Source organism: Halictus rubicundus, chromosome 5 (assembly GCF_050948215.1).
Source record: "Halictus rubicundus isolate RS-2024b chromosome 5, iyHalRubi1_principal, whole genome shotgun sequence".
NCBI classification, from domain to species: domain Eukaryota; kingdom Metazoa; phylum Arthropoda; class Insecta; order Hymenoptera; family Halictidae; genus Halictus; species Halictus rubicundus.
Genome location: NC_135153.1, coordinates 2,138,359 through 2,164,680, shown reverse-complemented (window position 1 = coordinate 2,164,680; position 26,322 = coordinate 2,138,359). Strand labels below are relative to the sequence as shown.

Below are 26,322 nucleotides of genomic sequence, written 5' to 3'. Positions count from 1 at the left end.
ATATAATAAAAAAATGTTTGAAGATAAAGGCCTTCTTTTCATATTTCCTTCATATCCTTTCATATTTCCCTCAGTGCGCATGGTGGTCGTCTACCGAATGAACTAAGAATCACCCCCGTATTTCTCAGTGCGTGAAAACCGACAGTAGGTAACTTAGTATCCGCGGCACTACATGCTATACCATCCCTACCTAGTGGCGACTCGGTGGTGAAAGAGATATCGGCTAGTCCACAACAAAATTCCGTAGAAGCGAATAAACCTCGATCACACGCATAACCTACCTAGCCCTGAAAAAGGTGAAAATAGTCTACATATCTTGAGTAAAACAACACGCATCTTCAGATGTTTCGAAAACTAGAGAATGCGGAACAGTAAAATTTTGTTTAAATTGTGTATTTGGATGTGTAATTTACCCGCACGAGAAAATGTCGAAAAAACTTAATTTGTTTTTGTACATAATACTAGTAGTAAGGTGTAATTCCATTAACTAAATAATAGAAATGATAAAATCTTGTAATACCTACATATACTTCTATTATCGTTGCACTTTATAACACAGCACAGGTGACTCTCAACGTTGAACACGAAATGTGGTAAAAATCAGGAATATAACTTCAGCGCTCTCCTTGAGAGCGATAGCAATTCAAACGCATTGTCAACATTTACTGATAACAATATTCCATTTATTAAAATTTATGCTTTGTCCATGAAAATATTAATATAATGCTAGTAATGTCATTATGTTGAAAACACGTTTAAATGAGCCATGAATCCCTAGCGCCTTACACAGTGAAGCTCATGAAATGCAATGTCTGAAGGATTCTTTAGTCTGAGAAATGGATAATGGTTCCCTGAAAAATGATTCAGTAAAGTAATATTTGGAAACAAAAAGGAATGTTATTAGAAAATGGAGTACCCTGACAGTATCATTAGGAAAAAAATTATAATAAATAATAGACAGCTCGACACAGCTTTATCCGTGTATATTCGATGTAATAATTTTGTGAAATGATTATGCTTTAAAAGTTATTCTGTATTACAAGGACTATTAGTTATTTCGATAAATTATTCAGAAAGTGATCCTCCTCACTGATTTTGCTAACATTCATAATTCTGAACAATTTTGCGCTATACATGTTACCGCCGCTCGGCCTTAGCTTTTTAGATGAAACCACAGACGAGGTATAGGAGTAGACCAATCACCCAATGTATTATTTGTCTCACGTCCGCAGGGTTCTAGAGCCACCTTACCATTTCTGTGTCACATCCTACCGTATCGGTCGGAACTAATAATGTGGAACTAATATCACAGACGAGGTACAGGAGTAGACCAGTCAGCTTATTATACTGTTTCGTGTCGCACGATATGAAATACCGAGTAATCTGAGAATCGAATGAGAATCGAGTATCTTGTATACTTCGAATAATCATAGCATAAAAGTTACTTTGACATGCTTTAAGACCTGCTCAAGACATGCTTTAAACGTTACTCTGTATCTCGAGTACTATTATCCATTTTTATTAAAAAGATTAGGTGGTATTCGACAGCATCATTGGTAAGAGGAGTTCAAAAGTTATTCAGTACCTTGAGTTCTATCATCTACCTTTACTAAAAAATTAGGTGACAAGATGGTCAAGGGAGTGCTTGTCGACATCATTGGCGAAGGGAATTGTTATAAACATTTGTTTGGAACTATAGCGACGGAAGAAGGTATGGAAGTTGCGATAGGGAAGGACAGAGAGTAAGCGTAGACTGTATGGTATTAAAGAATAAATTATAACAGGAGGTGAGGTTTATACAAACGGCGAGATGACAAGGCGGTAGATCAAACGAGCCAATGATAAATTAATGCGTGCTAATATTCATGGATTAAAAGTTATTCTGTATCTCGAGTTCTATAATTTATTTTTACTAAATAATTAGATGGCAAGATGGTCAAGGGAGTGCTTGTTGATATCACTACCAAAAGAAATTGTTATAAACATTAAACAGCCAGAAATAACAAATTTATCAATAATCACTATCACGGCGATCGAGATCTACCAAAAATAATTGGGGTGGGAGAGTGGCGCGCCGAGTACCGCGCAACTGATCTCGGCGGCCGCGCTCAGTCAGTCAGTCGAGGTGCGCACTCGGAAGGGAGCGGAGGTGCTGCGGGACCAGAAGGGCGAAGGACCTTGGAGCTGCCCTGGCCCACTCTGACCACCCCGGCCTACTCTTGTCTACCTTCCAGTTGATCAAGGATTCTCCAGAGCTGCACTGGACATCACAGGACATCACTGGCCTGCCTTGGTCCACCTTTAGCTGGCTTAAGGTGGACCAAGGGTCATTTAACACCCACTGCGGCGAAGATGTGGACACGGCGCGGCACACTCTGGAGGAGTGCCCAGCTTGGGCTGAGCCGCGCCGTGTCCTTAGAGCCGCGGTGGAAGGGTGGGACCTCTCGCTGTCGACCGTGGGCGACCACATGGTCGACAGCGTGAGGTCGTGGAAGGCCGTGGCCTCCTTCTGTGAAGTCCTAATGACCCAGAAGGAGGCCGCAGAGTGGGCCCGGGAGCGTGACCCGGGCTCGGCCAGGAGTGTGTGGGCGCGGGGGTCTCCCCCGCGTCAACGTGAGCCCCCGGTGGTGGGGGGCGGAGTGGGGTTGGCGCGGGGAGATTCCCCGCGCCCTGTCATGCCCCCACCATTGGAGGCGATGAACTTGGGGGCCCGGGGCGTGAGCTGACCCGGGCCCCCGGGGGGGGGGGGGGGAGCGTAGCTCCCCCCGTGATAGGCCGACACCCCCGGGTTAGTTTCCCGGTGTGTGGGGGTGTCGGTCCGTCCCTCCCCGGTTGGGGAGGGGGTTCCGTGGGGGGTTTTGGGGAAAGGAAGGGTCGGGGCGTGCCGGATCGCGCCTCCGACGGCCCTTCCTTCCGGTGGCGGCGTCTTCCTGCCTCGGCCGGGGCTGGTTCCTTCGGGACACCGGCCCCGAGCGGGGCACGGAGAGTCCGGGAGCTGTGGGTGGACCGAGCTGTCCCTCCGCTCGGGCTCTTATAGCGTAGGCAGTGGGGGAGGTTAACCCCTCCCCCGGGGTACGATGATAGCTGGGAGGTGTCCTGTTGAGTACTCGCGTGATCCAGGCACCTCCCGTGTAGCTTAGGTGGGCGTGAGGTTTTAGTGGGTAGTCTCCGGGGGTTCCGCCCTCCGGGGAGAGTCCCACATAACCCCGTCTTCCCCCAGGGAGTCGGGGTATGTATAAAACATTTCCTCACAATAAAAAAAAGGGTCATTTAACACTTCTCTGGTCCACCTTAAGCTAGGTCGGGGTGGGCCAGAGATTCTTGGAAGCCTTCACCGCTCACCTTGGTCAACTTTCACCAGCTGTATGTAAGAAATAATTCAAATATACAGTTTTTGTTTTGGAATAAGTGTTCATACAACGAACGCCGTCAATTATTATTTCTGTATTTCTAATTCGAACTTGCGTCGGGACTTTTCAAAAGTTTCTCTTCTTGAAATTATATTATATTATATTTTTGACATAAAATTGGTATTCTGAAATTATATTTTATTATATTTTTGACATAAAATTGGTATTCTGAAATTATAATTTATTATATTTTTGACATAAAATTGGAATTCTGAAATTATAATATATTATACTTTTGACATAAAATTGGTATTCCTCCGATCGGAGGTCCCTCAGGGGCTTACTCACGGGTGAGGCCCGTGGGTGAGTACGGGTATTAGCGAACCCGGGGCGTCCCCAGCTTGTAGGTCGTTGCGTCTCAATTTCGCTAGATTTATTTTTGATTGGAATTGTTCATCTTTCCAATTGAAAATTACTTCTGATCTATCAACAGTTCCCATTCTAAAACTTATATATCTGATTGAAAATTGGTATTCCTCTGAACGGAGGTCCCTCAGGGGCTCACTCACGGATGGGGCCGTAAGTGAGTACGGGTATTGGCGAACCCGGGGCGTCCCGAAGCGCCATTTCAGTAATTTGGAGTTCTGGTTTCTTCTACTCTTGTTCAATTGTTGTTGGTTAGGCCGCACTCGTGTGCGGGGTTAGATTGGCTCTCATGAGCTGGTGTTAGGTTGGCTCTCGTGAGCTGGTTAGATTCGCACTCTTGTGCGTGTTAGGTAGGCCGTACTCGTATACGGGTTTTAGAGTTGTTTCTTCAAATATTTTCATCGTCATCGTTTCGACTTCTTTTCTTCGCCTTCTTTTATTTTGTATTGTGCCTAATTATTGTTAGTCTGTTTCAGCTAAAATACAACAGCTGTGAGCATCTTGGTGCAGCAACCTCCTCGTGGTGAGACCTGGGCAATCGGCATTATTCTCTATTTGTAAGAACTTTTAGTATCTTACAAATAGAGAATAATATCGAGATAATAGCTGCACATTATTTACAATTTGCGATAACATTGTAAAATAGAATTTAAGACTTGTTAATTAGAAAAACTTGCACATTTCATAGAATTGTGTGTCGGAATTTACTTTAGATTAGCTTGGGACGGGCCAAAGAGCCTTCAATGCTTTCCTTGTTCACCCTGGGACCACCTTCACCTTCTTGGTAAGCTCCTTTCAATTATCAACCGAAACACACAGTTTTTGTTTTGGATTACCTTGTCATTCAATGAACGTCGTCAACTTTCTTCTGGATTTCTAATTGAAATTTGCTTCTGAACTTTTCAAAAGTTCCTTTTCTTAAAATTGATGTTTTTTTTTGCTTAAAATCGGCATTTCTCCGATCGGAGGTCCCACAGGGGCTCACTCGCGGGTGGAGCCCGTGGGTGAGAATGGGTTTTGGCGAACCCGGGACACCCCGAAGAGTCTCTAGGTCGTTGCGTTCCCATTTTAGTTAGTAATTTGAAGTTCTGACTTCTTCTACTTTTGTTGAATTCTTGTTGGTTAGGCCGCACTCTTAATTTTTGCTTAAAGTTGTCATTCCTCCGATCGGTGGTCCCTCCATTTATTATAGGTATATGGCCTAAGCTTCTCGTGGATCTAGTTGCAACATTTATCGTTCGTCAGCGTAGAGGGCGTAAGAAATCTAGTTGTTGTTAACGATGTCGGTATTTCAGATCGTGAAACACGAAACTCCATATGGTGATTGGTCTACTCCTACTCCTATACCTCGTCTGTGTTTCCACAAATTAGTTCCGATCGATACGGTAGGATGTGACACAAAAATGGTAAGGGGGCTCTAGAGCCTCGCGGACGTCAGACAAAAAAATACATTGGGTGATTGGTCTACTCCTGTACCTCGTCTGTGATTGCATCACCGACGAGATATATGAAGCGATTCATGTATCTCCTCGTCAGTGATCGCACCTTTATCATTTATTACAGGTATATGGTCTAAGGTTCTCATGGAAATAGTTGCAACATTTATCGTTCGTCAGAGTAGAGGGCGTAAGAAATCTAGTTGTTGTTAACGATGTCGGTATTTCAGACCGTGGGACAAGAAACCTCGATATGTTGATTGGTATACTCCTATACCTCGTCTGTGATTGTAGGATGTTGTTTGTAGGATGTGACACATAAATGTTAAAAGGGCTCTTGAGCCCCGGTTACGTGAGACAAAAAAATACATTGGGTGATTCTTCTACCCATATACCTCGTCTGTGGTAGTTTATTCTCTTCCATCGATAACGTAGTACGATTTGAAGTACGAAATCTACTCTATCGACATTACTTAATCATTGTACCCGTTATCAGTGATACATATGTAAATACTTTCTGACAAATAGTTTCTACATTTCTTAGAAATTCTGAATCATATGAGAAACAAATAAAAATTTACGTTTCATTATACGTACAATGTTTCTCTAACTTAACTATTCAATTTTATATTAACACTGCACAATATATCTATATATATTGTTCAAGAATGTACCACAGCTAGACTGTAGATTTTGATGCAAAATAAAAATTGTCGGCATCTGTTGCGAAAAACTGTAGCCATATAGAAGATTTTCTCTTTCTTTAATAATGTTAATGAGTTGAAAATAACATATTAGTGTTATTAGATTTTAGATTACGTTCTTTTAATTTTTGTACTATTTGATATTGCAACAGCCGTTTTTGTCCTAAATGCATCGAATCCGCATCTTTATTACATCATTATTATTATGATCGACTAATTAGTTTTTGACATATTTGTCCCAACAGCTCGAAAAAGTGATGTTTCGAGAAAAACGTGTTTAACCCCTTTCACTACGATTTACATTACGATTACAATGACTAGAACTTCTTAGACATGTATAATTCACTAGGAGAAAAACAAAATTTATATTTATTGTATACCCACGCATTCCGTAATGGCTAAATATTGACTCTAATAAAATAGAATTTCATTTTAATTTAAAGTGAATTAACAATATATTTAGTAGACTCTGTTCGAAGTTTTCGTCACGAGTCTGAGTCGATATTGTAGTACAAGGGGTTAAAGTTTCGCGCGTAGGTAAAAACCAATAATGCAGCCGACTTAACAGCATATAACTTTCGTAATTCTTGAAATTTCGAAATTTTTCTTTACCTACATATTCTTTAAATATCGAAGAATCGAAAGAGGTAAGAAATGAATTTTTTCGAAGATCTAGACCAGAATCCTCTTATTGGATTCTAAACCCACGTTTCTTAACGTGACACTGTTCTTTGTGTTTCTTTCGCGTACTGTCCTATCTCTGCAACCCTGATAAACTACTGCATCGATCCGTGCAACGGGAAATATCTTTTTCATTGCGCTCAACGAATCCGAATTTCCAGCCACGGTTTCCTCTTTACCGCGCGCGCGCGCGCTGTCTGTCTATTTCAGTTACACGATATACACGAATGTATTTCATGATTGTTACAAACTTATCTCGTTACTTCTCGGCAGCGTGAGGCGTTTCACACATGCACCTAATATGATGCAATGTTACAATCCACGCGTATGCACACGCTACATTCATCGAGGAACGAGCTCCGAGATAGTTACGTATAATTAACGCGCATGCAGTTTCCCCCAAAAATCATACTACACGTTAGTAGTACGTCTGCCGATGCATTCGTCATAAGTACTAACTAGTTGCACAGAACAGACGCGCGGCGACTTTAACATTCGTAATTTGACTTTTTAAGTCATTAGACATGGAATTATTTTATTGCAGTGACAAATATGAATAATTTGTAAATTTTATAAACGGAAGGCTGAAGGTAACTAATTTTAAACCCTATATAGAGTTTCATTATAATTTAATGAAGTTGTATACATTTTTTTGGTAATTTTAAAAGTTTGTCATCCATGATTCTGATGACCTTGAGATATGTTGTCAAGGTCATCATTCTCATAAAATTCTTCCTGTACGCGTTACCGCGGTTCATTCCAGCAACTTAATAGAAGTTGTCGGTTATAGTAAAATAGAGTGTGTCCCACAAGCTCTGTCCACTTGAATATCTGGGTTATTTCAAACAATACGAGAAAATGTTACTTACAGAAATTCTAGGGTTTAATTAAGAACCTACATAATGTGGTATAAATGATATTCTTGCACGTGGAGGCGTAGAGAAGATATACAGGTCACCTTTAATTTTTTTAATGGAGTGTCCAATTTTTTATGCTCGATTTAGATAGATTGGCGTATTCTGAGTACAAAAGTACTAAAGTGTATGGTAAGGCCGAGATGGTATTTTTGTTACAGTTCATCTCCAACGCTATAGATATGTGGCCGCGTCGATCAATGGCGGATAAACGTCACAAGGTTCTAACTAATTTTGCAATCGCGATAGACATCTGCGAGCATAGTAATGGAATGTTATAGACGTCCTATTAGTGAGTAACGCGTATCGGAATCTCGGTATTGGCGTTCTCTTTGTGCCTACGTTAACGAAGCAGGATTTTCTGCTAATTAAAACTGACCGTGATCGTAAACACAGACACGCTGGCTGTGATCTGTGAAATGTATATGTACATTGGAAACATACCTGCGAGCAAACGAAACATCACATTCATTAATTCTGCAAAAATTCAGGCCACGAATTGTTATTTGAAATTCATTACTACGTGCGACAAGCGAAAGATTTCTTGGACATCCTTTTGCAGGACGTAAAATGTGAACGCAAGAGAAGAATTTGTAGCTGTAGCTAAAGAGAATTGCAGAGACATCGGACTCATTGTGGGAGATACTCGTTAAGGGAAGTGACTTTTCTAACATGGTGCAAGTACTATGTAGCAATACAGAAACATATCACATACCCAGAGTAATAGAAGCGAAATGGACATCTGTAATATTCATATCCTGGGTCTACTCCTTTGAAACAAAACTGTAATCAGTTGAGATGCGATATAACTGAGTGAAGAGATTCTTAACCTCCGCGAGACCTTCGATCATGAAGAGGGGATCCTCGTGCAGAGGATAAAAAAATTCTGTTCTTGCTTGAGTCAAAGATTGTTGTGTTTCAAAATTATATGTCATGAGCACGCGTGATTCTACATCTCTGGATCGGTGGAGATCTGTTGAAAAAATGCACCGCAAAATTGATCTTAACCTTGGATCTCAAGGCCAAAATGGTTTTTTATTGCATCGTATATAGTATTCTTCGCGACGAACAGAAGTCTCAAAGGAACTATAGGTCTCGAGTCAACTGTCCTCTTAAACAGTTTTGACATTGAGATTCAAGGTAAAGGTTAATTCTATCCTTTACACCCCAAACATAATTTAAACCTCACAGTAGCAGAGACGGTATTACATGAGTAGTACCAAGTTTATTGGAGCTTTGATGACTGGTACTAAGTTTAATTAGACTGGCTGAGTAATTTCAAATTCCATACTAGTAGTAGTAATTTTATTAATTCTTAATGTTACATTTCACACGTTCAGTTGATCAAGAAATTTAGTCACGTCTCTCCTACACCCATGTGCACTCAGCATCAACATTTATATTCCACAGTGCACCGTAACGTTTGCTAAAATTTGTTGCCGTCTACGTTTTACATTATATTCTACCATCACACACCGTCGGGTATCGATTTCTACGTGTTTACGAGGTCATCGATAGTACGTTTCTATGTCCTGCAGGATTTCGGTATCGATTTGCACTATCCTAGCATCTTTGTTTCGGATTCTACACACCCGTTCGTGTCCTTCGTATCAACACCTACGAATTTAGGGTACCCGTCATTCCATGCTATGCAGCAGAGATCCTTTGCATTGTGTTCTGTGATCTCTCATAGCCTAGATTGAGATTCTCACGTACAGGATGTGTCCAATATTGCATTCTCTAGTTGTAATACCGAGCGTCACGAAAATGTTGTGCTTCCCTGAAAGGGGTGATTCCTCAGGGCATTTGAAGTAACTTTTTCCTTTGCGAAAATATTCTCCTCGGCATTTTTAAGAAGTTATTAACGAAAAACACGGACCAATCAGAGCGCGGCTGCGACAGGCCCCGCTTAGCAACTGGCCAATGCCAACGCCACCCTCAGCGGGGCCTGTCGCCGAGCGGGAATCGGTCCGCTGTTGTCGCGCTCTGATTGGTCCGTGTATTTCGTTGATAACTCTTTAACGAAGCTGCATAGAACATTTTTGCAAAGGAAAAAGTTACTTCAAATGACCTGAGGAACCAACTTTTTCCAGAAAGTACATTTTTGGGACGTTAACATTTTCCAGACAATAATCTTGGTCTCACAATCAGTATAACTGAATCTGTTAAGATATGATACCTTAACCGTTTGAGTCCCAAGCAGCGCGATCGAGCTGCTGAGATTTTGTGTCGAAAAGTCCGAGTACAGTCACTGACTGTCGAAGTAGCGCGTTCAATTTTACTGACGCACTTACATCACATAGCTGCCTTTTTAAATGTAAATAATACAATTGAACAATTTGTGTTTCATTGTTATCGCGAGGCTTAGGCCTCTTCGCAATCGATAAAGACAAGCGCTATCGCGAGACCCCTGGGACTCAAACGGTTAAGGGAGGATCCTGGAAAAAACAATTAATGCGAATTTCTTATAAAAAAGCATTTAATATTCCCTTTTGAAACTTCAGGGGTATTTTATTGGTTAATTAAGCACTATAAAAATATTTCTATTTTAGTAAAAAAAAAAAAAATAGTACAGTAAATTGATAAGACTATGCGAATGAGATCTCGGTATCAAAAGCGTTTGTTAGCACAAAGACCCGCGGTCTAGTAATCATTGTTTCGAATCGTAAGATTAATGATCATCGACAACAGTCAAAATTAGCTGACTCCAATATACTGTGCTCTACAGCGTCATGCGGTCTGCTTCTCGCATCTTACCGTACGAGTGCAGCTGTTGCTATCATTGTTGTATCCCATCTGCACTTAATCCCCTAGTATTTGCTACAGACATAGGTTCGCATGGTCTTAATGCTAGTTGTATCATGGAGCCCAGCTTTGTTGTCATTAGTATTCGATTTCCTGATTGGAAACCAATCCCTGAGCTTGTGTGCTTGTCGAAATCAATGTATATAATCGGAAACGTTGTTATGGCGGTAATGTTAGCCACATTTGCGTTTTCCAATTATTGCAAATGCCTTACAGTGAGCATGTTCTCAATTGTAAACAAATAACCTCCGTTATTATTGTTCTCGATAGGCTCGATCATTTTTTAAACGTTTCCAATTCAGTGGAAATATAGTGATGTAAATAATTTTTATGTGCGTGAAGGCGTTTCGAAGATTTCGAGATCACTGAAATCTTAGAATTCAAGGTCACCTTGACTTCCTTATTCATATGTTTGCGACATAATAGTTAAAACAGTGGTTCTCAACCTTTTGAGTGATCAGCACCCTTTGAAACTAAAAATCGGTTCTATAATTTATTTATTGCAAAATAAAAACTTTCCCTCGAAAATTTACAAACTTCTCTCGCACCCCAGGTTAAGAACCTCCGGTTAAAGAGATATTTTCGAAATAATCTTCAATTCGTACCTGTCCTGTGATATTGTCGCGTTCGAATAAGACGATCGAAAGAGAAAATACAATGTTCATTTATCTCTAGTTTCTTAAAATTGATTTGGACAATTTTTATTTTGCACGAAGATCCCCAGTCTATTCGTTGCGGGCTCGCTACTGCGGTTTTGCTTTTTGATTAGTTTGAAATAGTGTCCCGGTTGGCCAGGGAAACACTTCCGAATCACACGTTATCCCCAAAAGCAATGTTGTGTACTACCGGCGGCAATCAAATTACGAAATAAAGCAACAACGAACAGGGTATACTGCATTCAAGGAAAAGGCAACGTATCACAATGGAACCCAGGGAAATCAGTGGGAGAAACTTCGTTGGCGAAGTTTCGTCAAGTTGGACGAAGAAAATGAACGAACCGCGGTTTCTATCGCAAGTTTCAGTCTTGCGGAAGACCACTTGGAACCTGCTTCGAATATTAATCAGTTTCTTTGTGCAACTTTCCGTCCATAATTCATTATAATGTCGCACACCAACTCCATTATGAATTTTCTCCGTATCTATACACCGCCGTTTACATCACATCTAAATGAGTCTATTTTTCATTGAAAATTAAAAGGTTTATCATTCTTAAACCCTGCTGCTTCTTTGTGCTTTTAATTTCACTGTATCTAGAATCTGTTCCGAAAATTGGTATTTAATTTAATTTTCTTCGTCGGATGTAGTATATGAAGTATGATTGCCACCGGATGTAGAGATATTAAATCAGAGTTAGTTCAAAGGATGAAGTAGGAGTAGCGAGTTTATAACATGCAGGGTGTCCCAAAAATGTACTTCCTTGAAAGGGGCGAATCCTGACGTCATTTGAAGCAATTTTTTCCTTTGCGAAAATGTTCTCCGCGGCTTTGTTAAGGAGTTATTAACGAAGAACACAGACCAATCAGAGCGCGGATACAGCAGGCGGATTCTGACTCAGCCAATGTCAACGCTACGCTCAGCGAGAGCTGTCGCCGAGCGCGGGATACGTCAGCTATACACGCCCTGTGATTGGTCCGTGATTTTCGTTAATAACTCCTTAACAAAGCCACGGAGAACATTTTCGCAAAGGAAAAAGTTACTCCAAATGATCCTAGCAATTTTCCCTTTCAAGGAAGTACAATTTTGGGACAATGACATTTTTTGGCCTGTATACTCAAAATGGTTGCCTTATAAACTCCGGGCCCACCCAAGAACAAAGTCAAGCCGAATAGGTATCCTCATCCGCAATACGTCGAAAGCCGCCCCGAGCCATCGTCCTATAGCAAAAGAAAACTGTATTCAGAATTAAATTCAGAACCTGTACATAACAGTTCGAAACATATTTACAAAGCTTCTTTAAATTATTATTACAAAATAATAAGAAATGACAATTCAAGTTTTCTCCCACCTGTTGCCCAAACAGCCTGTGCACAATATGTATGTGACATTTTCAGAAATGACGCCAGTCAGAAAAACGTCTCTAGCTGGCAGCACAAGATCTCCTCCCAGAAACTTAGGAGGTCTTCTTACAGTAAACGGCAGTCAGCTCGCAACTGAGACGCTTGTGTATTACGTCATTCTTGCACTTAGAACGGGAGACGTGGGCGAATGATCAGATGTCGAGCAAGAGTTGACAGAGAATCCGGGTAAAATGGTTTTCGCGTGATGCCTGAGACGGGTAAGGCGACCGCCGACACGACGTATTGAAAGCAAGCCACAAAAGTTCCGCTTTTCTTCGACCGTGTACCGACTACTTTTCAAAAATATTTTTCTCGGTCCGGGGCGGGAGGACCGATGAATCCTTTTTATCCCTATGCTACGTCGTATTTTTTATTTATACACAGGACTCACGGGGGTGGACCTTACAAGGGAACATATTCAGATGCGAAAATCCGATTTTGATGAAACTTATGGGAGCTTATAGTTCTTTGAAAAATATTTGACACGTGTTTTTTTTATCGGCAACCATCGACTTTGAACGGATCAAAACAGTTCTCAAAGTTGGGGGTCAAAACCATATTATTTGAGATATCTCGGAAACCAGAGGTCGAAAAAATTTGAATTTTTTTTAAAATTGTGTGTTTTCAATGGGAAATGTACAGAGGAAGTAAGGTAAATATTTAATTTTTTTAACTTCCGTATTTTCATCAAGGAGGTTTCTAACTTTCTTTCTTTGGTACAACTAAATACTTACCTTACTTGCTCTGTAAATGAAAATATAATTATGGACAATAGATATCCAATTTATACTACATTACAGCCACACACAGTCTGCAGAAAGTGCCAGTAGCAATAACAGTGATACGTCAAGTGATGACGAGATGCGAAGTGCTTCATGTTTTCTAAGTAACTCAAAACATTCAAATACTTAATTATTATTATTTTTATTGTGTTTTATATATGAGAATACGATATACCTTCAAACTAGTGTGTTATCAAATCATTTCAACGAAGAAATCATTTCATTAGTTTTTGTCACAAAAATCTATTTTTTGCAAAATCCTGAGGTCGTAGACAAATTTTGAGACCAGATTTGAAATCAGCGTGAAAAAATCTATAGGAAATGATGTTAGCATGTTAAAAAAAAACTTTTCCGCTCGTGGTATTGGAAGAACCACAATTTTCTTCAAATTGTGCAAGTTTAACCAATTTTCTCAAGGTTAAAAAACGTTCGTACCATAATCTACCTATTTTTTCCATATTTTACAAAGTTTCAGCTTTAATTTAAATAAAAATTTCATTGCTCTACCTCATCTCTATCGAAAGTTCTTTGATTTTGAATCCGATTTCTTCCAAATTGCCCACTGTGCGCCGCCGTAAATAGCACCGCGTCACGCTGCGCCACCTTCTTTAGCTACTAATAAAACAATAAACGACACATAACCCAGTGGTATTGTTTAAAATACTATACAGGTTTATACTAAATGCTTATATTTCGATAAAACAAGCCAGAATTCCTTCCTCCGCACGCCAGGTGCAAGAATATTTTCCATTATGCATAATTATTGTTAAATGGCAAAAAAAAAGAAAATCCTGAAACATGTATCCCCTATTTTGGATCAAAGATCACACACCCAAGTTTACATTAAAATGAACTAACAATAAATAAGAGAAACTGCAAAAAAAATCAAATTTTTAATATATTGTTTAAACAAAAGACTTTTGTTAAAATTTTCTTGCGCGACTACATTTCCCATTGAAAAACACACAATTTTAAAAAAATTCAAATTTTTTCGACCTCTGGTTTCCGAGATATCTCAAAAAATATGGTTTTGACCCCCAAATTTGAGGGCTGTTTTCACCCCTTCAAAGTGGATGGTTGCCGATAAGAAAAAACACGTGTCAAATATTTTTCAAAGAACTATAAGCTCCCATAAGTTTCATCAAAATCGGATTTTCGCATCTGAATATGTTCCCTTGTTAGCTATAGTCAGTGAACATTTATTTGCGAGAATTTTCATAAAATAGCCGAACGAAATTCATATCCCCCTTAATTTATTTTAAAGTATTTATTACAAGTATTAGGGAGACCCATAAGTAATCAATTATTTTGACATCTAAAACAAACTTTGTCGTAAATTCAGGTTTTTATTTCTTAATTTATTATATAATCTCCATCATTATTAAGGACAGTTTGACATCTTTCCTGCAAATTTTCAATCCCCCTTTTATAGAAATCCAGAGTTCGTGAAGCAGAATATGACTCAAGGTGTCTCCTTACGTCTTCTACAGAATGGAATGTTTTATTTCTTAAATAATGCTCCAGAGACCTGAAAAAATGATAGTCAGAGGGAGCAATATCCGATGAGTACGGGGGGTGTGGTAAAACTTCCCATTGCAATTCTTTGATTTTTTTCTGAGTGAGTTTCGCTGTATGGGGCCGGACATTGTCAATTTGCAGTATTACACCTTTTCTGTGGACTAAAGATGCCCTCTTCTGCAATAGTTCTGAATACAGCCGTTTTAATTGCTGACAATACAACTCAGTAGTAACTCTTTCTCCAAGTTTCAACAACTCAAAGTAAATTATGCCACCACAGGCCCACCAAATGCACAGTAACACCTCTCTTGATTTGCAGAAAGCCATTGCTTGTTGCTTGGAACGCTTTATGTTATCATAAAGAATCCATTTTTCATCTCCGGTAACGATTCTGCTAAGGAATGGATCTCTACGAAATCTGGATAGCAATGAAGTGGAAACTGATCGACGAATATTCGTGTTGGTCTCAGATAATTGATGCGGTACCCATATTCCTTGCCTTTATGCCTTTCCCATTTCGTGTAGGTGTCTTTGTATAATTGACCATGTGGACCCAAGGCTTCTCGATAATTCTTGTATACTTAATTTTGGATCAGCTTCCACTAGAGATTTTAGGGTGTCATCATCAAATTCAACTGGTCGTCTACTTCCAGGCATGTCAGAAAGATCATAATCACCAACAGCAAACCTTCTGAACCAACGTTGACACTTGTTGACCTTCAATACATCTCCATAAACATCGCACATTTTCTTTGTTATTACCGTTGTAATAAATCCCGCTTGAAAATGAAAAAGTATGCAATGACGAATATGATCCTCGGAAGGTACGGACGCCACCATTTTATTACAGGGTTTAAAAAAAATTATACTTTTTAGAATATTTTGAACACAGGCTGCTTTACCGAAAACTGTAAAAGAATACGTGTTTCCTCTTCAACGATCGGTACAGAACTAAAGGCAAAACAAATTCTTTGCAAATAATTGATTACTTACGGGTACCCCTAATATTTGAGCCGTTCACTGCACAAATCGATTAACTGCACTTTTTGAAAAATCTTAAATTTAAGTGTCAAAGCACTTGGTATAATTATAACCTTTTATATTTATAATAACTTTCCTGAATAATAAATTTTTTTGGCCATTGAATAAAAAATAATTTATTTCAGAGGCCATTTTGATTAACTCCGTACTCTAATGTAAACCGTTGCAATAATGCAACTTAAATGCACTAGCAAGCTCTGAATGATAACGGTAAATTTTTTAATGCCGTCTTATCAGAATTAAAGCAAAATAAATTAGTCAGTCACAGTCTAATTGCCGCAGGATCAAGTACTTGTGAAGTCAAATTAATTATTATTAAGAATAAAGGTTATTTGGGTATGTTTTAACTTCTATTGTATACTTTACCAATATTACACGGACTACATATTTTTTCAGCCTTTTCAGCACCACTCCCAGATCGTATTTGAGTTTGAATTATTATGAACAATTATTTCAATTTAACAGTAGTTTTAAAGAAATAAATATTACACCATTATAATCAAGATGAATGAGACTAATAACAATGTGGATGTGGAAAACAATGAATTATCTGATGCTTCTTCAATACGATTTATCAACAAAAAGTCTGGCTCAAGAAAACATTTATGGTTTTCTTCGGATTCTACTGATTGCAATAGTAAAAATATTGCACGCATTGCAATAATACATTGAGTGGGAGGAAAAGAAGTTGTAATCCTGATAATTGGGCCCGAAATTTACAAAAGCATAAAAGAACAAAAGGTTTGGCATACAGGAATAGAGGAGTTTAGGTTAGTTGAGTTAATTTAGTTTAGGACTTTTATCGGCTAGGCATTTGCAATATATGAGCCGTTTTGAGTAACATTACTGACGATTATTTTTTGGCTATTCCTTCTTATTAATTTTATATACCGTTAGATGAAAAACAATGAATTTTGAAAAACAATGTACATTATTTCATCGCATTTCTCAACTTATTGTTTTATGGAGTTAATCGATTTGAGCAATGAACGGCTCATTTATCACAAAGAGGACGGATTTTAGATTCTGATATTAGTTTTCACTAGAATAAAAAATTATCTTTGTACTTTCTACCTTGTAAAAAAATAACAAAATTTGCTTGTTGATTTGGAATACGATGTTAATTAGCTGTTTATAAGTTTTCAACTAATTACTTAACTTCCCCCACTCTACCTTACCCCTTCTGCGACGCCATTCCCCCGTTTCCCGGCGACGAGCATCCCCACGCTTGAGTCACGTGGCCCGGTCACATGATGCGTTTCGATTGAGAGAGGGGGTAACCGTATTCCCCTGAATTGGAGTGAATTCCCCTAATCTGACGACACTGATTTCGAGCGAGCTTACAAACACTATGCGCCGACCGTATCGATGAAACTGTGCACGGGCGTATCTCTTATTGATAACACGACAGCATAGCAGTCTATTTATAACAGCTGCCATTACGCTACCCCACATTACGTCGGCGTAGTTCCTTTTTCGAGAATACAGACTCGCCGGCCGACGACGAGTTGTGCAAGAGGCTCTCTCGACGTGCATCAAATATTCTACGTCCCCGCGTAAATATCTATTTTCTATTCATAACCTGTTGCCACACCGTGACAATAGACGAGAGATTCTTTCCCTCGCGTGTACATGCCGTTAAACATAGGGACACAATGTCTGGATACTATTCGCGGGAGCCTGTGCAACGTTGCACCCTGGCTGATACAGCGGTTCCAGGTCAGACATGTCAGTGACTACATAGGAGCGCCCGGCCATTGTGCGGAGGATAAGAGTTTGGTAGGATTATCACGGAACGAGGGAAACGATTCCGCCGGTAGTAGAAGTCAGCAGTTGATGCGTGTACCTGGCCGAGGAGTAATGAACCCGTTAGCAATACCTGGGAAGACGCTAGCCGAGGGTTTGTTTGCGGAGTCCGAGGCAATTCGGGGTTCCGACGAACGAAGACGGGAACTCGAACCGCCGCTGTCTACAGGGGCGGAACAGTAAAGAATTTTTATGGGACGTTGCGCCACGATAACGCTGAGAATATCATTAGTCCGCCCGGATGATAGATCGTTCCAGTCCGGACACGGTTCCGCAGGAACTGAAAATTCCAGACGTTGCGTGTCCCCCCGGCTTGTCCAATTTTATATTACGGTCGCTCCTCACGCGAGGCGGGAACGCCTTTACGTGCAGTTATCCGAATGAACCAATTTCCTCCCGTAACTGTGCGCGTTCGAACTATTCCCGGGGCCGATACCGCCGGACCAACTCTGCTGTATCGGTGATTACGAGCGCTAACTAGCATCTACACAGCGCCGTCAAAATGAATCCAGAATTGTTTTTCCCGGACAGCCACACAAATGAGATGCAGATAATGCAACGGCAATTATTAGGAAAATTGAAAGAAAGGATATCGGCAATCTACAGTTTTCATTCGATATAAGACGATGGCTCGGGGACTGCTTTCGACGTATTATGGATGATGGTACTCATTCGGCATGACGAAAGGATTAATAAGAAAAGTTTTCATACAAAGACAGCAATCATGCAACAACAAATAGCAATCGGAAAATATGTAATAACTAGACTGCGGATGTTTATGCAAAATAAAAATTTTCCGCCTGAATTGCAACAAAGTGGAGTGAAATAGAAATTTATTTTCTTTCTTAATATGTTTAATAGGTTGGAAATGATATAACAGTATTTTTAAATTCTTTCAATGTTTTTACTGTTTTAAATTATACCTACTCACTTTTGTCATAAATTCATAAAATCCGCAGTCTAGTAATAACAAATTAAGATTACGTTAATTTGTTTGGTGAAATTTTAATTTTTCTTTACATCAATCGACGCGTATTTCTAAAAAGTATTACGGGTCATAGATATTATATAATTTTAATTATTAATTATTAATATATAATGTTAATTATTAATATAGTAAGGACTAGTAGTCTTCTGGAAGCTTAGGGTCTACGCAGTAAAATAATCGACTATTAGTAACAATAATAGTAACAATATCGACTGCTTTTTGCATTTTAAGCAAACTTAAGCAGGTAAAATTTAATGTGAAATTTATTACGCCCTCAATCACTATATCAACAATCATGGAGGTATTTTATAGTAAATTGTTTAAAACTTAAATTAAAGATTTAAAAAATCGGGTTAATTGCTAATATTGTAAAAAAAATTATTCTGCAGCTTGGAATGCCCTTGTAATACTAAACATAACTTATAAAAAGATCTTATGCATTTGTGACAAAAATTAGTAGGTGTAGTTTTTAGTAACAAAAATATTAGACAAATTCAAACATACTACAGTGAAACCTGTTTTTGTGCGGTAAATGGGGATCGTATAAAAGAAACCGTACAAAAGAAAATATTCAAAAACTTCATAAATAGCTATAACAAATAATTTTTTACAACATATTAAAAAAATTTTTTTATGCGGTGGAGAGAGGCTGCATAAAAAAAGTCTCACTTAGAAACTATGTCAAAGATTTACGAAATAGCGAGAAAGTGCTTTCCAAACAGAATAAATAATTAAATTACACATGGAAACATTTAAAAAAGATTTAATTTCTCATTTTAAATATGGAGAAATTTTCAAAATGCACATAATTCAATACTACTCGTCGTAGTCCAAAACGCGCATCTTCTTGTGACAAGAACATTACAAGGGTGTTATAATGCCAATACCGTTGGCATTCATATACCGCATAAAACAAAAGTTGCACAAAACAAATCGCACAAAAAAGATATCGTACAGAAAAGGATCGCACAAAAACAGGTTTGAATGTATAATATTATTTTCATTCTGCTAAATATAATAAAAAAGAAAATGTTTCACTTCGGTTCGTTGCAATTCAGGTAAAAAATTTTTATTTTGCATAAAGATCCGCAGTCTGTTAATCAGGTATACCTTTGACAAAATGGCACTGGAAATTGGGAAAAAATGTCAAGCACCATTTTTCACAACAAATTAGAAAACTCGGTAAAAAGTGAGTGGTATTACAATCTATGTTTCTTTATTAGTATTTTACAATACCAAAGCATATGAATTTTACACTTCACTCCGTTGACTTTTGTCCATTGCTCGTCACACTGTGCGCCGGAGAGAAATCTTTTCCATTTTCCGGCTCGCGTATCAAAGGACTCGCATTTCAGACGATTCGCGCGGAGTTGAATCAACTGCAGAGGAGAGCTACTCGTCCCCGGGGGTTCGATGCGTCTTAAATCGATTTCACAACGCCGGGAAATTAATTGAAACGCGGGAGGAAACCGCTTGAACACCCTTTCTCGAGCACCCGCGCGCAGAGATAGAAGCTGCGGAACGCCGCACAGTGCTTGGAAAATTCGCAAACTGTGCCAAAATTCATTCTTTCAATATGTGCATAGGAAAAAGTTGAATACAGGGTGGTCCGACATTATATTGCAATTGAGGTGCCTAGAGCCAAAGGGATGCAAGCGACGCGACGTTTTTCTGATATCGGGGAAATGGAGTTTGAATTTCAAACGTGTTCGGCAATTTCGATTAAAGTCTCTCCGAAGATTTATGTATAATAGTTTACATGCATCAAGACGCACGAACATACAAATCTTTTAACAAATCTCAGATATTAGTTTATGAGTAACCTGCGGATTTTTACGCAAAATAATCTTTTAAAAATATTAGGGGTACCCAGAAATAATCAATTATTTGCAAAGAATTTGTTTTGCCTTTAGTTCTGTACCGGTCGTTGAAGAGGAAATACGTATTCTTTTACAGTTTTCGGTAAAGCAGCCTGTGTTCAAAATTTTCTAAAAAGTATAATTTTTTTTACAACCCTGTAGTAAAATGGCGGCGTCCGTACCTTCCGAGGATCATATTTGTTATTGCATACTTTTTCATTTTCACGCGGGATTTAATGCAACGGTAACAACAAAGAAAATTTGCAATATTTGTGGAGATGCATTGAAGGTCAACAAGTGTCAACGTTGGTTCAGAAGGTTTGCTGTTGGTGATTATCATCTCTCTGACAGGCCTCGAAGTGGACGACCAGTTGAATTTGATAATGACACCCTTAAATCTCTAGTGGAAGCTGATCCAAAATTAAGTATACAAGAATCATCGAGAAGCCTTGGGTCCACATGGTCAATTATACAAAGACACCTACACGAAATGGGAAAGGCATAAAGGCAAGGAATATGGGTACCGCATCAATTATCTGAGACCAAAAAGAATATTCGTCGATTAATTTGCACTTCATTGCTATCCAGATTTCGTAGAGATCCATTTCTTAGCAGAATCGTTACCGGAGATGAAAAATGGATTCTTTACGATAACATAAAGCGTTCCAAGCAATGACTTTCTGCAAATCAAACCGCAATATCAACCCCTAAACCAGCTTACCACTTAGAAAGTTGTTACTGTGCAGTTGGTGGGACTGTCGTGGCATAATTCACTTTGAGTTGTTGAAACCTGGAGAAACAGTTACTGCTGAATTGTATTGTCAGCAATTACAACGGCTGTATTCAGAACTATTGAAGAAGAGGGCATCTTTAGTCCACAGAAAAGGTGTAATACAGCAAATTGACAACGTCCGGCCCCGTACAGCGAAACTCACTCAGGAAAAAATCAAAGAATTGCAATGGGAAGTTTTACCGCACCCCCCGTACTCACCGGATATTGCTCCCTCTGACTATCATCTTTTCAGATCTCTGGAGCATTATTTAAGAAATAAAACATTCACTTATGTAAAAGATGTAAGGTGGCACCTTGAGTGATATTTTGCTCCACGAACCCTGGATTTCTATAAGAGGGGGATTGAAAATTTGCAGGAAAGATGTCAGACTGTCCTTGATAATGATGGAGATTATATAATAAATTAAGAAATAAAAACTTGAATTTACTACAAAGTTTGTTTTAGATTTCAAAATAATTGATTACTTTTGTGTCCCTGTAATAATAACAATCCGAGGATAATGTAATAACATTCTGAAATTCTTCTAATATATTCTCGGGTTTATTTTTCTCTTGCCTATTTATGCCATAAATGTAGAACAAATGGACATCTGTTGATCCATTTACAGTGGATCCAAAAAGCATTTTGAGCAATAAACCTTGGATTTCTGAAAAATTGTCAACGTTTGAACTGACGTAATTTCAAAAAGGAGACAGAATAACAGTGAACCTCGACACGTTTTGAAGTTTGGATCTAATTAACGCATTCCGATGTATCCGTCAATTTTTCTCCAGTTCCGGGCTTCTCTAGCACGACCGCTCGCCGGTGACGAACCCATTAAAGCTACAGATCTCGAGCTCGACGGCGCGGCGTGTCACGGTTAATCAATTTCCGGAGCACGGTTCCCCACGTGGCGATTCCCGTGCGCGAGATGCGTTTAAACGCAATCTGGCACGATGCCTATCGCAATAATTAACAACGTGTACACGCGGCAGCGTATTGCTCCGCGCGAAGCAATCCACCGGTCCACGTTCGAAAAAGAAAACAAGAAACCGTGGGGGAGAAAAATGGACGGGGCGAAAGAGGCAACAAAGCGGGCTGGTTACTGTTAATCTTGCTACGGATGCAACATAAAAATTAAAAAACAAAACTCATTTTTCTACACGACGAGTTTGACGAAATCGACTTTTGGCCAGAGTTGAGCAGTAATAAATTATTTCGTGATTACTTCTGTAATTGACAACCAAAAGCGATTGTGGTAATCATAATCGTTAACCAATTAAGCGTTACTAGAGTCAATCAGTAATCACGGTTGCATTTGCTTATCTGTAATCGTTAATGAACAATTTGTAATCGCGGAATGAAGTTATCTTTCACTGACATTCACGTCACATGTAATTATACCGAGTGTCACAGTGGACAACCGATTGGGAAGTAATTCTACACACAATATTGAGTCGAAAAGAAAGAATAACATTTTTTTGTTTGGCGCGTCATTTTCGAGAAAAACAACTTCAAAGATCGTTTAGGGCTCTCGTGCGTATACGTAAGAAGTAGAATCGGTTGGTCCATGATCAGACGCATCAGCCCAGTCCTATCTAATGGCACTCGTATTCACTGAATTTTGAAACTCGATTTACTCGAAAGCGAAGCGATCAAATGAACAAACTTGATTCTTCCTTTCTTTATCCTTTCTTACTGTATATACAGGGACACCCTATATACAATATTGATCGAACGTCTCTTCCTAGAATCACTTGCTCAGTTCAGAATCATTATAACTACCAAATTTTTCAGTTAATCACAATTACACAAAAATATTCGTTTCATGGTTAATCATAACTAGACCGTGGATATTTGTGCAAAATAAAAATTGTCTGCATTGATTGCAAAAGACAGAAGCCAATTAAAAATATCCTGCTTCCTCAAAAAATTTTCTAGAGTTTAACACGTTAACTGTGACGTCAGTCACATATGACTGACAGTGATTTTTGACTGGGTTTAGAAATTCATTTTTATTATGTGGTATCCAGATAAACCGAATTTTATTGGAATCTTTCGAATTCAAAAGGATTAAGACAACGTCCCCTATAATACATTTTAAATTTCTAGTTTTGGTTTCATTAATTAAACTACTCTAATTTTGTAAGAATCTCTGGGGTAGATGTTTGGCGCTTAACGTGTTAAACATTTATATCGACATCTTCAAATGTTTGTAATTTCTTCCCTATTTTAAATTTCATCTACCCATAAATGCATAAAATCCGCGACCTAATCATGACCAATGATTACATTTTGCTTTGATTACTCAAGTTATTCACTAATCGTGATTACTGGATCAATTAGTAATCGTAATCATAAATCATGAATATGATTTAACGTTGGTTAGAATCGTCAATCATTAATCAGTTTACGTTTTGCCCAACTCTGCTTTCGACCAGCTTGATCGGACCAATACGTCACAGGGTACAAGTACAGGTACAGGTACCGGTACAAATACAAGTACAGGTACAGGTACCGGTACAAATACAAGTACAAGTACAGGTACCGGTACAAGTACAAGTACACGTACAGGTACCGGTACAAGTTCAGGTACAGACGCCCCAGAACAAGTACAAGTACAGGCACCCCGGTACAAGTACAACTACAGATACCGGTAAAGGACAGGTACAGGTACCGGTACAAGTACAAGTACACGTACAGGTACCGGTACAAGTACAAGTACACGTACAGGTACCGGTACAAGTTCAGGTACAGACACCCCAGAACAAGTACAAGTACAGGCACCCCGGTACAAGTACAAATACAGATACCGGTAAAGGACAGGTACAGGTATCGGTACAAATACGAGTGCTAGGTCCTTGCTGGTACGGGTACGGGTGAAACACGGGGTGGTCTGAAAAGAGAGCCGGTCGGGTCGGTGCATCAATCGAGCGTGTAATCGTCGATGGTAACGTCGAATTAGAAATGAGGAAACAATCGGAGCGAAATGCACGGGCAGTTTCGCGGGGACGGTCGCAAGGGGTGGCTGATTTCGCGTCCGTTCGCCGAAACGATCGGTTGCCGTCGGTAGGGGTCGCTATAGGTTCGGCCTCGTTGGCCACGGCGCCGACTCTATGCTATCCGCTTGACGTAGCAAGATGGCGGCGGCGAGTCGGAGGCGTCTCCGTCCGCACAGTGCTCGACGTCGAGCAGTCCGCGTACGCTCGCAACAACGTTTCACCGCATTAATGTGGTAGTGTGCATCCGGAGCACCGCACACGTCCGCGGCCACGGTGCAGTCTCGTCTTTTCGTATACCGTAGTATAATCAACAATCATCAGGGGGAAACAACGTGCACGGAACGTCGGGGATCAGTGCGAGCACAACGACGGAAGCGCATCGTTAGACCAGTGTGAAACTCGATCGTTTCGTTCGCGACGAATACATCCCGTTCATTCTTTCTATCGTGGTGCGTGTTCCTCGTCTCCCCCACATATCCTAGTCGTACCCTCGTCGTTCCTCCCTCCGTTTCCCTCCGTTTCTGTCTCTTTTTCTCTCCCACTCTTGTTTCACACCATATCTGCTTCGAACCGACCGATTCCTCGACGAGTTCCCCAACCCCCGCCGCATAAATTATCCGCGTGTTTCTTTTCTTTTCTGTCGGTTCATCCTGATCTGTCTTTTACCCGCTTGTTCGATTACTCTCTCTCTCTCACACACACACAAACTCTCTCTCTCTCTCTCTCTCTCTCTCTCTTTTTTCTTTTCCTGTATTTCTCTTTCTTTCTAGCTCTGTGTCTCCTCCCTTCACCTTCATCGGCCTTCCCTGTGTGCGTGTGTGTGTGTGTATGGTTTAACCCCCGGTGCCCTGAGATCGCGGTGAAATGCCCGTAACCGGTCGTGGCTCGCGACGACGACGAAGACGAGGCGGCTGTCGTTGGTGTACGGTTCCTTGACGAGCACGGGATACGTGCGAACCGGCGCATGCACTGCAGCCCCTGCTACTATGATAATAACGAGAAAGGTGGCACGGTGGGCGCTCCTCCTGAAGCGAGAGGCGCTCGGCCGAACCTACGGTGCAGAAAAGCGGTCCGAAGAAGCAATACACCTCGGTGCCACGGCGATGCTGCCTCGTTCCGGCCGGGTAGATGACAACATCGACACCGACACCGACACCGACCCCGACACAGACACCGTGGCCACCGACCTGACGAGGACCAGCAGCTGCGTCGTGTTGGCGCTGCCGCCGTTGCCGTTCCCATACCACTGCTACTACTACTACTACTACCACCGTTACTATCGCCCTCGCGCCGAGTTCGCCGCCTCCCTGTTAAAGTCAGACCGCCTCACGCTCGCCGACGACCACGAGGACGACTCGCCGCTAGGAACACCGAGGATCGTGCACGGACCGACGACAAAGGTAGCGTTCAATTGTCGAGCGACGTCGCCAGCAACAGCGCTAGCAGCAGCCCCGTCATCGTCGTGCAAGCCGAACGCGGTGGAGCAACAGGACGTGGCACACGGTGAACAGGAAACGGAGAGCGTGGCCAGAGGAATAGATGTGGTGGTAGCGGCCGCCGAGAGCGTGGACAGTAACCGCCTTAGCCGGCAGAACGTGCTGGGTGCACGGTTTTGCGCGTGACCAACAGCCCCTTGCTGTTACGCCGAGTCGATAATAATCGCGGTGTGCGATTCCGCGACGGTGTGCCGTTCACATGTAAACGGTTACGATTCTAACGGTGCCCCTCGTGGTATATAACCCAGTGAACAACGGATATATAGCGCGTTTATCGGCGTGTACCGATCACAAACCACCGGCGAGCTTTCACCGGAGATACTCTTTCTCTTTCTTTCTCCCTGATACACCCACCCTCCCACTCTCTCGCTCTTTATATATATATATATATATCTCTCACCGTTCCCTCCCCCTTCAACCTCCTATCCCCTGGATCCCTTACCCCTCTTCCAAGCGCGCACACCGGTTCTCACGGTGTGTCGCGGAATCACCGAACGGAATATAAAAGTACGCGCGTGATCATTGTGCATTCGTGGAAGTATCAGTGTCCGAATAGCGAGGCGCGAGTGATATACTAAGAGAGTCGTTGTTGTCGTCGTCGTCGTCGTCGTTGTCGTTGTCGTTCGTTTGTAGCTTTGGCCGGTCTGACTGTTTCGTGTACAGCACGCGTAAATCCGCCGGCCC

General features: G+C 40.6%; 2 protein-coding genes across 3 annotated transcripts in view; one reads left to right on the top strand and one right to left on the bottom strand.

The window, feature by feature from the left end:
- The window catches only part of LOC143353986 (myrosinase 1-like), an 86,683-nt gene that overhangs the window by 50,524 nt on the left and 9,837 nt on the right, over window positions 1-26,322 (bottom strand). Inside the window, exon 1 of one of the 2 annotated variants that reach the window (XM_076787635.1) lies at window positions 525-596. The exons of the other annotated variant lie outside the window; for it this stretch is intronic. The gene's annotated coding sequence lies outside the window, so the exon portion shown is untranslated. Of the gene's footprint in view, window positions 1-524; window positions 597-26,322 lie in introns of those variants that run through there. 2 annotated transcript variants of the gene reach the window in all.
- On the top strand, window positions 24,279-26,316 carry LOC143354617 (uncharacterized). Its single transcript, XM_076788871.1, has one exon. It carries the CDS (start codon window positions 25,129-25,131, stop codon window positions 25,762-25,764), a length of 636 nt encoding a protein of 211 aa, XP_076644986.1. The 5' UTR covers window positions 24,279-25,128; the 3' UTR covers window positions 25,765-26,316.

Bases quoted from the DNA above. Each gene is read 5' to 3' on its own strand.
- LOC143354617 (XM_076788871.1), top strand. From the start codon at position 25,129: ATGATAATAACGAGAAAGGTGGCACGGTGGGCGCTCCTCCTGAAGCGA.